The sequence below is a fragment of the Poecilia formosa genome, unplaced genomic scaffold, assembly GCF_000485575.1.
Source record: "Poecilia formosa unplaced genomic scaffold, Poecilia_formosa-5.1.2 Scaffold119, whole genome shotgun sequence".
Classification (NCBI taxonomy): domain Eukaryota; kingdom Metazoa; phylum Chordata; class Actinopteri; order Cyprinodontiformes; family Poeciliidae; genus Poecilia; species Poecilia formosa.
Genome location: NW_006800058.1, coordinates 1,233,201 through 1,247,713, shown reverse-complemented (window position 1 = coordinate 1,247,713; position 14,513 = coordinate 1,233,201). Strand labels below are relative to the sequence as shown.

Below are 14,513 nucleotides of genomic sequence, written 5' to 3'. Positions count from 1 at the left end.
CAGTGTGAGAAAGACTGATGTAATGGTAAGACTCAGGCATCTGAGGACTGTAAAGTGGTTCCTTTTAAGCTCTGGCAGATACAGCAGATGAGCAGATCTGGTGGATGGTTGTAGGAACTGAACAAACACCCACACAGAACCAAACCCCAGCTTCCCAACTTTGGTTGGATAAATCAATCTGCAACTTTGGATGGACATAGACAATAATTTTTTTTTATTTATTTCCCATTACATTTAATAAACATAAAAACTGAACAATAAAAACATGCAAAGAACATAATATTTCTGGAGCACTGTCTTTTTAAAAAAAACTTATAGAAAAGTCTAACATTAGCAAAAAGAGTCATTGTTTATACAATTATAAGGCATATAAAAGAGATCTAATAGTTGGTCAAGACCTTATATAGGAACATGTTAAGTAATTTACAGACATGTTTGCTGTTTGTTTATGTAGCAAAAATCAGTGATTCAGTTATTGACGCTGGTTGTCATCATTTTCTGGGTGGAAGGATCTCGGACTGAAGAGTTGTTTTCTGATTGAGACTTGCTTGATAAAGCCACTGACCACAGGAAGATAAATAGACCTGAACAGACAAAAAATCCAGTAAATAATTCAGGTGAATCAACGACTATCAATGGATACCAATATTTAGTGTCGCATATACTGACTGACCTTGTAGAGAGTTAAAGATGGTGAACAAGTAGATTCCAGCTAAAGTAACATAGGTGAAGCTGGCTAGTCCCCATGGTAACCCCAGTACACAGCTGAGGCCGAGAACTGTGGCACCGTCCTTCCATAACCTGGACTCGTTCTCCTTGCTCATCTTCTTCCAGTCGCTGGACTCACGGTCTCCTCTGCCACGTCGTAACTCCCGCATTTTGAACACCACCAGCAACAGCATGCAGGAATTATACAGCACCACCAGGCAAAGAAAAGCCACAGTGATGTACGTGACCAACTTTGTCTGTGGGTTGCCACTGTTCATCCAGCATCTGTTCATCAAGAAGTAACAAAACAGAGACTGTGGTCGTTAAGGATTTTTATTAACTGACTCTTTTGCACATGTGAACTCATGGGAATGTCTTACATTTCTGATGTTTGGTTGTTGGAATCCCTCATTTCCAGAGTGTATCTGCCATAGACACCTAAAGGCCCACAAATTACCGCAACAAGGGTAGGAAAGCCTGAGGAGAAAGCAAGAGGAAGGATAAACAGCTGCCATTAGAATCAAGGTCAAAAACAAAAAATAATCTAGTCACTGTTTAGAGGTTAATCCAAACAATGACTATACAAATTTGCTAATTGCTTGGAGCAATTAGCTTCATGCTCCCAACCAGAGTCCCAAACTCACCCCATCCCACCAGGCAGAGTTTGAGCAGGTATCGTCTGACGTAGATGTTAAAGACTCGGATGAGGAGAAGGTAAAGGTGGAATCCTTCCAGGGCCAGCCAGGTGATGGTGGCCAGCAGAGACCAGTGCAGGAAGAGACCCAGACCTTCACAAACCCAGCTGTACTTGATGTCATCTAGCAGAAAAGTCCAGAAACTGCTGCTCAGGAAGCCGAGGTGGAGGCACAACAACGCCCCCGTTAGCTGCATGTGGATGTTGAGGCCCTTCTCCGAACGTCGTCGACTAAGGGAGACATGACAGAAACGCATTGTTTTTTTCTTATAAAGGATATTTTTGGGTCTAATTGCCTTTATTTGCTGATGACTAGACAGAAAAGTGGTTGTGATAAAGGGGTAAGACCTGCAACCTGTGATGGCTGTGTAGAGGACTGAGGCCTCCATACATGGAGGATTTATCTGTGTTAGTTTTATAATGCTGATGCAAAGAATATTTGCTAACTCTTACATTTCCTGCATGACTACAGTTCACCTTCATGTCTTGCTGTGCAATGCAACAAAACAAATGATTGGAGTTGGTTAATCACTCATGATTCAGAGAGTAAACCTTTAAAGTTTTATCTAGAACGTCCTTTGAAGTCCCAGGAAGAGTTCTCTGAACCAAACACCACAGTAACCTGTGACAGTTGACTGGGTCAGAACTGATTACTTATTTTGTATTCCACAGTTTTTGACCCAAAGATGTTGTGAATCTTCTTGTGAGTCTCATGGACGCCCACAATTTCTCTGAACTCCTGCCATATTTCTGTTGGCACCTCAAACTAAACAAAAAATGAGCCCAGAGTCATTTGAGGAGTTTTTGTTTTGTTCCAGCAGTAGGTGGGTGCTTATGCTGGGATTTAATAGTTTCTAGAGTTCTTTAGTAAGTTTCTTTGTAAAGATTATTAGTCTATCTATAGTAGATTTTCCCATGGTGCCTTTAGTTAGTGTAAATCTTTACACTAACTAAAGCAGTTTTTTTCAACCCTGGTCCTCACCGCCCCCCTGTCCTGCATGTTTTATGTATTTCCCTTCTGCCACACACCTGAATTGTGTCTCTGGGTGATTAACAGGCTTCTGCAGTACTTGATGGTCATGCAATCGTTTGAATCAGCTGTTCTGGAATAGAGGCACATCTAAAACATGCAGAGCAGGGGAGCAGTGAGGACCAGAGTTGAGAAACACTGAACTAAAGGCTTTGTTGAATTAGCTTAAACTAACAGCTAATTCAACAAGTGCCAAGACTAAAGCAATCTCAAAACATCAAGCTTGTGTGAATGTTACTTTGACTTTTTAAACTGGTGTGATGTTGACATTTGGTGCTCAGTTCCAAATAAGGTGATTATTATTTACCAAGGAAATTGTGAAAAGAGATTGTTCAATGTGACTCATCTTCCTGTGAAAAATGGGTTTTGAGAACAGAATGTAAATTATTTTGGTGGTGTGAGAATGACCCACTGACAGTTAAAGTCTAAAAATATTAGACACTTAAAATTTAAGCATATTTTCTTGATTTTTACACTGCCTAAGGATTGATCACAGTGCGTGTGGTGCAGGTCTTCTTAAATATGTGGAATTTAGAGCCAAACATATGGCAACGGAGCTTATATAACGTCAGAATGTGATGACAGGATTGGCAGGCATCCAATCTGCATCACTCATGCTAGGTGCCAATTGACCGTTTTATGTGAAAGTTAAAGCGTTTTGTTTGCTTTGGCGAGTGTACCAAGTTTGCGCTTGGCCACACCCCCTGAAACCAGCGGTGCTGTGGAAGTCCAGAGCCTGTATCACTAGCTCTGGGCAGACATGGCTAAAGTGGAAGGGAGTGAAAGTGGGATGAACGGGGAGCAGGTCTCTATCTCTGAACATATATGAAAACTCAGATCTTTTGATAACTTTTAAAAACCCACCCCTTAACAGCATCCTGACCTAAAATTAAGTCGATAGCTTGAAATCCCCCGGAGTTTGTTAAAGTCTGAGGTCAGTAAAAGTGAAAAATGGCCCAAATTTGGAAATTTGTACATTTGTCCTAATGTACAGGGAGGCGACCAAAAATGGCCACCTCCCTGTACATTTTAAGGAGAGCCTCCAAAAATCTTGGGCCCCTTGACAAAAGATTAGATTGGGCCCCCCTGTGCAGCTGCTGTTACAATTTTTTGAGTCTATTTGACCCATAAAAAGCATCACAATTTTAAAGGCTTGCTTCTGTGGTCCAATACTGATCCTAGCACAATATTTATTGCTCATGAATTTTACAACAGTAGTCACATCCAGTATGCAAGTTGGTTGCTTAAATTTTTTTTCTATTAGTTTTAGATTACTGAAATGTCTCTCCCCATGAGCAATAGTCAAAAGCAACGTGCAAAATATACATGAAGCAATCCAGACTTCTAAAAATGTTATGTAGTTGCATTTTATTCAAGCCCCTTGACAAAAGGGGCTTGAATATTTTTTTAATAAATTAAAGTACATAACTTTAATAAAAATATGTTTTCTCCATATTTGTTAAAGCTGTCACGATGTCATATCAGTTTTGAGACAGATAATCTGTGAAAACAATCAATCTCCTCCATCTCCTTCCTGAATTACTATTGCTGGTTAAAGTACTGCACCGTTCTGACCAAAACAACCAATCAGAATAAGTAGGACACTCTTAGTGCTGTCATTTAGCCTAATCCATTCACTGCTAAATGTACTAATGGGGGAGAAAGAACTTATCATTACAAGACACCATTTATCTACCATCATTGGTAGCTATGCTAACTAAACTGCTCCTTCGACCTTTGAAGGCCATCTGTCATTTTGCTACCTGATCACTTGGTGCAGAGGCATAAACATTTTCAACTTTACATACAGAGCACATTGTGCAGGTGACTAAATAAATCAATAATAAAAAAGTAGATCATCTGAGTATCTTCTCTGACTTGGGAACTGAACCAAATGCATCTCGTTATCTGGGAGCTGACCCTTGAATAGTTGTGGACAGGTCTCTTTGGAGCTTATTTGGTGTAGGAGCTTTTGCTAAAAGCGAGGGATTTCAGAATAACAAAAACTTCTTGTTCAGAGACTTTTTGTCGTCTGACCGCTTCAGTTGGAGAAATATTCCCCGATTTCAAAACTTTGGATAAAGTGGCGCTTGTAATTCCAGTCTTCAGTGCGGCAATAGAGTACGGATTCAACTTCCAGATCAACATCAAAATGTTTATAAGTTTGATTACGTACAAACAGGTACGCAGGTCAGGTTGGTGTGCATTCATGCGAACAGCGGGTGACTCATTCATAATTTAATCATTTAATTCATAATTTAATTTCATTGTTCATATGTAGTTACTGGGGCCATAGCTAGTTGTCACTGTGAAAAAGAAGCTACATGTATTCATCTGCTTGATTTGGATTCTCTGTTCAGTTTGTTAAATAAAAAACTCAATGAAAATTAAATGTAACTGAATGTTTCATTATTATCAATTTAAAAGTTAATGGGTAAAGACAGATTATGACAAGAATTTTTTGTGGCCTCATCAAGTCAAAACAATGGACAATGAAAAACCCTAGTGCAACCTCTGCTATTGTTTTTTATAAAAGAGGATGGGATCCATGACTGTAAAGTGATCTTTTACATCTAAACAGTTTCTGTCCACCATGTGTGGCGTCTGTAGGGTTCTTAGTTGCACTATTCCTGACACAAGACTTATGCAAATCCTGGATAGAAGGAAGGAATAAAGTTGCGTACCTTACAATACAAACTATGTCAATCCCATTAATAAAAAAGGTTCAAGTTAAAGTAAAAACTTACTGCAGACCAACGTAGATGAAAAGGCTGATGAAAGCAAAGAAGGCAGAGAGCGCTGATCCAATGTAGGTGATGTAGCTGAGAGCCTCAGCATGATCCTCATCCACCTTCACTTCTGGATTCTATACAGGGAAGAAAAAAAATTTAGCTGAAATGCATTTCATACCAATCCTGAGGAGACATTTTGTTTGCTGTTTTTGATGTTCACCTCTGACATGCTAAGCTATTTACAGTTAAATCTGATCAGTGTGTTTAATCAGTGCAGGAACTGCAGCAAAAGTTTCTCATAAATTTGGGGCAGAATGTAAATGCAAGGGGATTTTTCCAGTTGGTTGAAAACCATCACATTCCTGCCACTTTAGAATTATGCACTACTTTGTGTTTTTGCCCGTTACCGAAAATCCTCTAACAATAATTAAGTTTTAGGTTAACGTGACAATATGCTAATACTTTTAGAAGTCACTATATGGAAATGTAAAACCTTCGGTTACTGGTGACAGAAAAACACGATTTACCACAAGCACAGCAAAAAAGCTCAGATGGTTGCAGCTGCAGATAAATTCATCTTCTGTTTTAGTGGTATTGCAACCTTCAGTGCTCCACACTAAGAAAGCAGAAAAACAAACATGTAAATCCTGACTTGATGCTTTTATTTAAGAGTAAAAAAGTTGTTTGCATCCATATTGCACCTGTTTCATCCTCCTTCCAAAACACACATGTTCCATTGTTCTCCTGAAACATAGAAAGGGAATCAAGATGTAGGAAAATTCAACGTTTTTTAAGTGTTCATCATCATATGTATTTAGTTACCATTTTATTGTGTTTGAAGATTAACTGGACCGGCTCAGAAAGATTGCTGACTGACAGGTTTTCAGCTTTCACAAACAGAACCTGTTCTCCTAAAACATGTCTCTCAGTTGGCCAGTGATTTTTCCTCTTTCTTTTCATCCCAGGAGTTACTTGCTGCAATGAGGAGGCAGAATTGACCTCTCTTTTAAAACTTCATATAAAGCTAACAGCGTTTCTACTGACTGTAGATCAGTGGTCAGTGAAAAGGTTTAGACATTTATTTCAGGACAATTGACACACTCAAAGTTGACTTAAAGTTGTAAGACACCGGCCCTCGAGGATTACAGTTTGAAACGTTTGCTCTAGATATTCTGTCTCTACAGGTTCTGTTGTGTATCAGAACCTCTTTGTGTATTCATAATGACATGCTAGCTTAAGCTGAAAATTCAGCTAAATGTGCAAAGAACATTACACTTGCTTGTTCAGAAGATCCCACCTGAAAGAATGTGCTGTTGATCATCGAAACAACCACCTGGACGGTTGTTTTAGAGTGTCTTTTTTTGATTTTCCGTAGAGCTGATGATGGGATTCGGACCCTGTGATTGGATGAAGCGTCTACTTCAGCCGTAAAACCAGAACATTTATTGGGATTTTATACAGAGAAAATCTGCTATGTTTCAGATCATGTCCACACAATCTATTGATACGTCCTAATAATATTTATGAACATAAGCATTATGTTCATAAACATGATGTTTTATGTTTTATGTTCATAAAACATTTATGTTAATAATGTTTTATGAACATAAACATTATTAACATTATTAAACATTATTATCAAATTTTTAACACAGTTTCTAAACAAAAACACAAGGCACATTAATCCTGTAAATGTCAAACGAATAATTGAGTTTAATTCAGTTCAACGAGGGAAGCTTATGTTTCTTCATAGTCGACAGTTATACAGTTGAAATCCAATGTTTACACACTAATTAAAAATGGACAGATGCTTTTTTTTCTCTCTGTCTAAAGTTAAATCAAATCAAACTTCTCTTGTTCTAATTTCAAGAGAAATCAGATCAGCATTTAGCAAATAGAAAACTATTTATACTTGTTAAATGCTGCATGATAATAGAATGTCAAATATTTAGTTATTAATATCTTGAGAATCAGAGATTTACATGCAGAATGATTACTGTCTCTTTAAACAACAATGGTAAGTTGAGCCATATGGCTGTGAAACTCTGATAGATTAAAATCAGACATTTGATTTTGATTAATTAGAAGAGACCTGCAGATGTCCTTTAAGGCCACACCTGGAACACATCACTTTGTAGTTTCACCAGGAATCAGCAAAGAGATCAGGAAGAGAATTGTAGAGCTGCACAATCTGGTTCATCAATTTCCAGATAGTTGAAGGTGCTGTGTTTATGGAAATGTCCAACCATCATACCGCTCAGGAAGGAGACGACTTTATGTCCCAAATATGGACGTGTTTGGGTCTAAAATGTCCAAATTAACCCTAAACCAAAAAGATCAAAGAAGCTGCCTGACGCTGACATGTTTCACTGTGTCATTCTCTACAGTCAGTGTTTTGGTGTGGCCTGCACAAAGTCCTGATCTCAGTCCAAGAGAGAATTTGTGGGCAAATCTGAAAAGGTGTGTGTGAGAGAGTCAACCTACAACTTGACTCAGTTCTACCAGTTCTGTCAGGAGGAATGGACCAGAACTCCAGCAAGCTACAGCAAAACAATTGTGGAAGGAAACCCAAAATGTTTGACTCAAGTCATGCAGTGCAAAGGAAATTTACGTCAGCTTCTGAATTTGAATAAATAAACCTCAGACATATTCTCTCTCTCATTGTTGTGGCAATTAGCAAATAGAAATAATCTTGGAGATTTAAAACCAGAGAAGTTTGGTTTGATTTAACTTCACATGGTGAGAAAAAAAAGTTGTGTCTTTTTATTTGGTGTATGTAACCTTCTGGTTTCAGCTGAATATTTTCTTGTCATTCTGATGATTATGGCTTTTATCTCACTGAAACCCACCATTCAGTTTCTCAAAAAATGTACAATGTGAAAAAAAAGTTTTACAGAATCACAACACATAGACTGATGTTGGAGTTGGTAGTTAAAGGTGACATATTATGTTTCCTTGAAGAGGGCAGGTTAAGATAGGTTTATACATGTCTGACAAACATGTGAAAGTCATCTGACTATTATGGCCTGAGTCCCATGGAGAGTATTAGGTCCTGTCAAGAGGACAATGAGGCCCTGGACCCAATAACAAAGACATGCTGAAAGCAACATGTGCTTCCTTAAAACCTCAGCAGAACCAGAGGTTGATCATCTTCATGCCATGCATGGATTCTCTAGGTGTATATACTGCAGACTACAGTCACATACAGAGGCTGGCCATAATTTCTGTATTAAAACTTCTATTTTATTCATTTGTGTTATTTGAAAAACTGGGAGTTTGTTAGCTGTAAGCCACAATTATCAAAATTAACCAAAATAGATGCTTGAAATTTCTAAAAGAAACCCCTCTCCACCTCCTATATTTCTCATGTGTTGGTGCTTCCCAAATAAAGCCCATACCACTGATGACCAGCTGTGATCTCTCCTGGTCTGCTGGTTTGACCTCCTGGCGAGCAAACCCATGGAACATACAATTCCTTGGTTTGCACGTCACAATTTTATCTTCATAGCACCTACCAAGAAATGTTTCACAATCAATCATTTACGTAATGATGCAGCACAAGAACTACTGTAACCACAAGTTCAGCACAAATTTAACAGTGAACAAACACAAGAGAAAAAAGTGGCTTTGTACTCCTCTATGAGTAAAGCAGTAAATGCAAAACAAGTTGAAAGGAAAAAAAAATCTTACAGCAAAGCAAATTTATTGTGGAAATTATTATGGAAAAAATAAGAAGAATCTATTGGGGAGAAAGAATAGGAGCTTAAAATCAACCAAATAAGCACAGCATCAGCAGCATCATTTACCTGGTCCACAGTACAGGATCTTGTTTTATACACTCATCAATAACTTGCTGAGGGTTACAGTCTGTAAAATGGACACAGAACATGAAGAAGTCAGAACTTTTCACGGCAAACAAAAATGACAACTGAACGAGCCAGAGGTACGAGAAAAACCTGACTAACAATTTGAATACAGCCTAGATGGATATTAACAACTAAACTGATGTTCAAACTACAAAACCCCAGAATACTCACCAGCTCTGGTCGTAGGGAAGCAGAGTGTTAGGAGATAAAGAGTAATCCACTTCATGTTGGACTTTCTCAAACAGATACTGATCACCGACCGAGGCGCCGTGTTGCTCTGGTGGTTGAGGGTTGCTTATTGCAGCATGCAGAGAGTTTCTGTTTGATCACATGCTGAGAGAGAGGGGGCCGAGAGGAAGTAAAATAGTTTATGGAACTAAAACCCAAATCAACTTTTTTTTTCGTTGATAAACCATCTAAATATGTTTCTATCATATTTATGGCTCTATTTTTATGTTTTTCTGTCCAAATTGTGACATTTTCTTGTAAAGTGTTTTATCTAGTCAAGAGGACTCCAAAGCACTCTGCACTACATTCAGTCATGCATATGTTGATGGTGGTAAGCTACTGGATAGTAGCCACAGCTGCCCTGGGGCAGCAACACCACTGACAGAAGCACCACCAGCAGCAGGGAAGGGGATGAATTGTCTTGTCCAAGGACACAACGACAGAGACGGACAGAGTTGTACAATGTTTTAAGATTAATCTTCCCCTTTTTAACTTTAAGCCTCTTCTCCTCCAAAGGTCTCTGCATGGCCCTGCGAATGTCAGAGTTTTAGGAAACCTGTTTGTGAACACTGGAAACCAGTCAGTCAGTGATCTCACTGAACCGGTTCAGTTAATCTTTTGCCACAATAATAAAATGGCAACAAAATAAATACAATAATAAACACTTCAAAAACAAGAATTTTCCTTCATTTTGATTCCCTTTCTGTGTTTCAGGATAACAGTGGAACATGTGTGTTTTGGAAGGAGGATGAAACAGGTGCAATATGGAGGCAAAGCATCAAATGAGGATTTACATGTCTGTTTCTCTGCTTTCAAAAGAGTGGAGCGCTGAAGTTTGTTTCCCACTAAAATAGAAGTTGAACTTATCTGCAGCTGCAGTCACCTCAGCTTTTTTTGCTTTGCTTGTGGTAAATTATGTTTTTCTGTCACCAGTCATCAACCGTTTTCTAAACATATTCACATTCAGGACTGTAACCCAAAGAGTAAATGTTTGAAGGTTTTTTTTTTTTATAACACAGCAACACAATGTACTGCATTATCATGTAGGAATTTAAAACATGGTTTTTAATGAACCTCTCAAAAGTGCTCCATGTTTTTTCATTCCACTCTCTTGTATCAATACTTTGTAGAAACTTTTGCTGCAGTTACAGACTTAGATTTATTTTATTGTCGTTGTATAAAGACACATCGCTTGGCCAACGGAGAACAGACCATGGAGAGGATGGGTGGAATCAGAGAGGATCTGGTTATCTCTGGCTAAGCAGCGTCTGTGTGAAATGTTCTGGATAGGGTGAAGTGGAGTCCCAATGATCCTCTCCGCTGTCCTCACTACTCTTCGCAGACACAAATTCAAATTCAAAAATACTATACTAATAAAAGGCAATTAAATAAAAACTTTTTCTGTTTTTCCAATGTTAATTAGCTGCTCCTTATTGTAAACCACCCGATTGCTATGTATGTGCATAATAGCAAAATAGCAAAGTATGAAAAATATTGCCAAAAATCTGTCCAACTACCCATCATTCAAAACAAGAAGGAACAGTTTTTTTTTTTTTTTTTTTTTTTTTTTTAAAGCTACTCTTCGCCCCCTGATCAAATTTAGCTAGCTCAGCATCTGGGAGATAAAACGCTGAAAAAGTTGCAATAAATAAACAACTGTGGAAAACTGGTGTAAAATTTATTTCAGCTAAACCGTTTTTTTGATGTCCAGAACTACAAATTTGTTGATTTTTCGAAGTGTCCCTATTTTCGGATGTTTTTAGCTTCAAAACAACATTTTTGATAACATTATAAACTTCTCAATGTTTGACAATGTCTAGCAAAATGTACCATGTAAAGCTAATGCGCTAACTGCGCAAAATAATCAACACATATTTTATTTTGGTGGGTGGCTAGCTGCTTGTGCTTGGCATTTTCCAAAATCGTTGAAGAATACTGCTGGATCGAGCCAAATTAACACAGCCGAAGGATGATATCTTGTGTTTTCTGGCAACCACTCGACATGAGTCGTTTATTTTATGTACTTTAAAAGAAATAAAATAAAATTATATATATAGTAGAAATGTGGTGGCGACACGCCCACTCAAAATCTATGTATTGGTGATTAAAAATTGTCTTATGGATTAAAAGGTCATTCTCTTTTTGTTAATTTTTATTTTTGTAAATTTGTCCTTTTTAGGATGATTTAGTTACTTTTCATTGATTTCGTTGACGGCCTATAGAACTCTGGAATTGGTTCATTTATTTGGAGTTGCGCAACAAAACAAACAAAAAAACAATTAATTGTTTATTGAAACAATAATGAAGTCAATTAAGTTTCATTGACTTCAGTATTAATCTTAATCAATTAATCTTAAATACAACTTGATAATGCACTTTAATTTGATCTGCATCTTTGACCTGTAACTTGAATTTGATCTATAATTTTAATTTGATTTTTAACTTGCAAAATGCTTCATGAAATATAGCAATTATTTCATTGATGAATGTTTAGCTGTTTTGGGTAGCAGTGTAACCCTGTTTAAATGCTAATTTGTTTTTTGTTTTTATTTATGACCTTGTTTAGGTCAGTTTTTTTTTCCACCCCCTGTTTCAACCCAGGATGGCAAGCTACTGATCACCGCAACTTTGAACCAAACTACCTTTTTTTTCCGGTCCTATTGCCTTCGATCATGGACTAAAAACATTAGGATTATTAATTGATGGACCATTAATCATCCTGCATACAAAAGAACGGACTTGAATAAGAGAAAAAACTTTTGGGTATCATGAGTTTTTTTTTCATAATTTTTTTTTTCCATTTTCTTGCTCTTGTGTTTATTGTTGATACTTATAGGAAATTATTGAATACCTTCCTAAATATATGCAAATATATAAATTTGAATACAATAATGGTGATGGTGTTTTATTCACACATGGGCTCCTCAGCCGAACCTTTCTGACTTTGGCCGTAGTCAGGTGCCTAGCCGTAATTAGCGTTACACTAAGAAGACTCAGGCACTGGAAACAGGCTCCTCTTAAACTCTAGCTGACGAGGCAGATGATTTGCAGGTGCTGTAATAGCTCCTCAGGTCCACCTCTAGTGAACGGTCACCTCCTGACTCCCTCTGGTGGATGACTGCGAGAACTGCACAAGACAACTCAAACTCCAGCTTCCCAACAAAAACACTGAGCTCCTTTAAACCAAGGCTAAAATCCACCTGTTTAGAGTTGCCTTTGATTAATAACCTATCAATGCATTTTATTTAGATTTGTTTGATTTTGATGCCATTTAACAAAATGTAATGTTTACTGTTGTTTTGTAACAGTTACTGTTCTTTGTTTGTGTGGTGTAAAGCATTTTGAAGCACCTTGTTGCTGAAATGTGCTGCACAAATACACTTGACTTCCTTTGATCTGACTTTGCCTTTTTCCTCCTGGAGAAATACCACATGTCATTATTGGCAACTGAAAAGATAACAGCTCCATCTTCGTTGCTTCAAAAAATTCAGCGTTTTATTTTAAATAACTAGTCAGTATACTGGTTTTTACTATGGATTTGACCCACATGCAGAACACTCCTTAGAGGAACTAAGAAAAAAGGTTAATAAAGTTTAGTGAACTATGAATAATGAATATGCATCTTCGTCTGGGAGCCTGGTGACGGGGGTAAGTGACAGAGTCACTGATGATTAATGTGGAATGGAGCCCAAACTGATGGAGATGAAGAACAATAGTCCACCGGATGAAGGTAAGGGGCAAGAGTGATTGGGTTCCAGGGTTTGAGTTCTTGTGTGGGTGCTGATCCAGAGTTGTGTAAAGCTGGGAGCCGGGGATCTGTGGAGGGGTCTGGTGGAGGCTGCTGGATGGTAACATTGTTGGAGGGCGGACAGGTTACGCAGCACAGACTTGTAGGAAGAGCAACAAGACGTCACCAGTCATGAGATTTGAACCAGAGAACTTCAGAGTCTTTAGAAGACGAGGAGAAACAAACTCAGCACAGGGAGCAGAATCCAGTAGTGATGTGTCTTCTGTGCTGAGGCTTCAGATCGTGAGTCGAGTAATCCAGAAGGATTTTTATGAAGCATATCGAGACATGTGTTGAAGCAGCTTGTGACGTTTGAAGCCACTCCAGTGGGCCGTACCACGTGACTGATTCAGGATCTGGTTCACTGTCAGTTTGCTTGCGGTCTGCCGTTTCACTTGTCACATTTTCTTGTTTTAGGATTCTGTTGCCTGTGCATCTTTTTTCTAATGGACCCAACTTTCCCTAGTCTGGCAACATTTTAATCTTGCCAAATCATTTCCCACAGCATTATTAAACCATCACATTTAACATCAAAAAACCAACACAGAGGATCCTGTGTAATAATTTCTAATGTTTTAAAAGGATAAGTGTCATGTCCAAATGAACTTTAATGATAAAAAAAACCCCTCACCTTTGCTGAGGGTTTATTGAGCTCTACAGAAAGATAACTAACCGGTCAAATCATGTAACCGGTCAAATAATGCAAAGGTCAGACAGAATACCATCCATCCATCCATACCCTTGTGGGGTTGGGTTGCTAGTGCGCATCTCCAGCAAATGTTTTGGGCAAGAGGCAGAATACACCCTGGACAGGTCACCAGTCTGTCGCAGCAGACAGAATACATCCACTGGAATATTTGGAAAGTGACTAAATGTTTTATCCCATCTTCCACAAACCAGCTGATGCGTTTCTTGCTTCATCTTTGCTCTGTGAGCATGGGTATTTTCTGAAGCAGACGGAATCATCTCAAAACAAAGAAATCACATAGACTCAAGCAAAATTTAAGTTTTTATTATAAAGTAAATAATGTAATTTTGTCCCTTGTGACAAAGCTTGGTAAGAGTAACAAGTCAATCACAACTCTCTCCCCCCATCTGTTTCCAGTTTTCTTTTTTCATCCAGCCATTGACAACACCTTTAAAGGAGATCATAGAGTAAGTCACAAAAAACAAATCCAAAATATTCAGGGAACATAAAAGACCAATAACTGGGAGGCCCAGAGTACAATGTAAAGTTAAGACTCAGGCTTCAGATTATTGGCAATTGGCTTCTTATCAGCTCTGGCTGGTGCAGCAGAGAATTTGCAGGTGGATGTAATTAGCTTAGCAGGTTCCATGTTAAGCAGAAATCTCCTGGCTCCCTCTGGTAGGAACTGAACAAACACCCACACAAAAGCCAAACCACAGCTTCTCAACAGTTTGGCTGGGCTTTTCAGGTAAACTGACAAACTTTGGATGGACATAGAGA

The 14,513-nt window shown here is 38.2% G+C and overlaps 1 protein-coding gene across 1 annotated transcript; it reads right to left on the bottom strand.

Moving 5' to 3' along the window:
* Positions 1-221: 221 nt before the first annotated feature.
* Positions 222-9,326, bottom strand: LOC103143996 (adhesion G protein-coupled receptor G3-like). The gene is made up of 11 exons (XM_016675679.1): positions 9,202-9,326; positions 8,971-9,031; positions 8,517-8,675; positions 5,987-6,167; positions 5,866-5,908; positions 5,692-5,780; positions 5,180-5,298; positions 1,353-1,633; positions 1,089-1,185; positions 674-993; positions 222-584 (listed from the first exon to the last, which is right to left on the bottom strand). Exons 1-11 carry the CDS (start codon positions 9,254-9,256, stop codon positions 469-471), a joined length of 1,521 nt encoding a protein of 506 aa, XP_016531165.1. The 5' UTR covers positions 9,257-9,326; the 3' UTR covers positions 222-468.
* Between the last annotated feature and the right edge of the window lie 5,187 nt (positions 9,327-14,513).

Excerpts from the sequence above, each read along its gene's own strand:
- LOC103143996 (XM_016675679.1), bottom strand. The coding sequence starts at position 9,256 with ATGAAGTGGATTACTCTTTATCTCCTAACACTCTGCTTCCCTACGACC. Across the intron at positions 1,634-5,179 it reads TTCATCTACGTTGGTCTGCA|TCGACGACGTTCGGAGAAGG; the intron begins GTAAGTTTTTAC and ends TGTCTCCCTTAG. Across the intron at positions 994-1,088 it reads AACAACCAAACATCAGAAAT|ATGCTGGATGAACAGTGGCA; the intron begins GTAAGACATTCC and ends CTTGATGAACAG.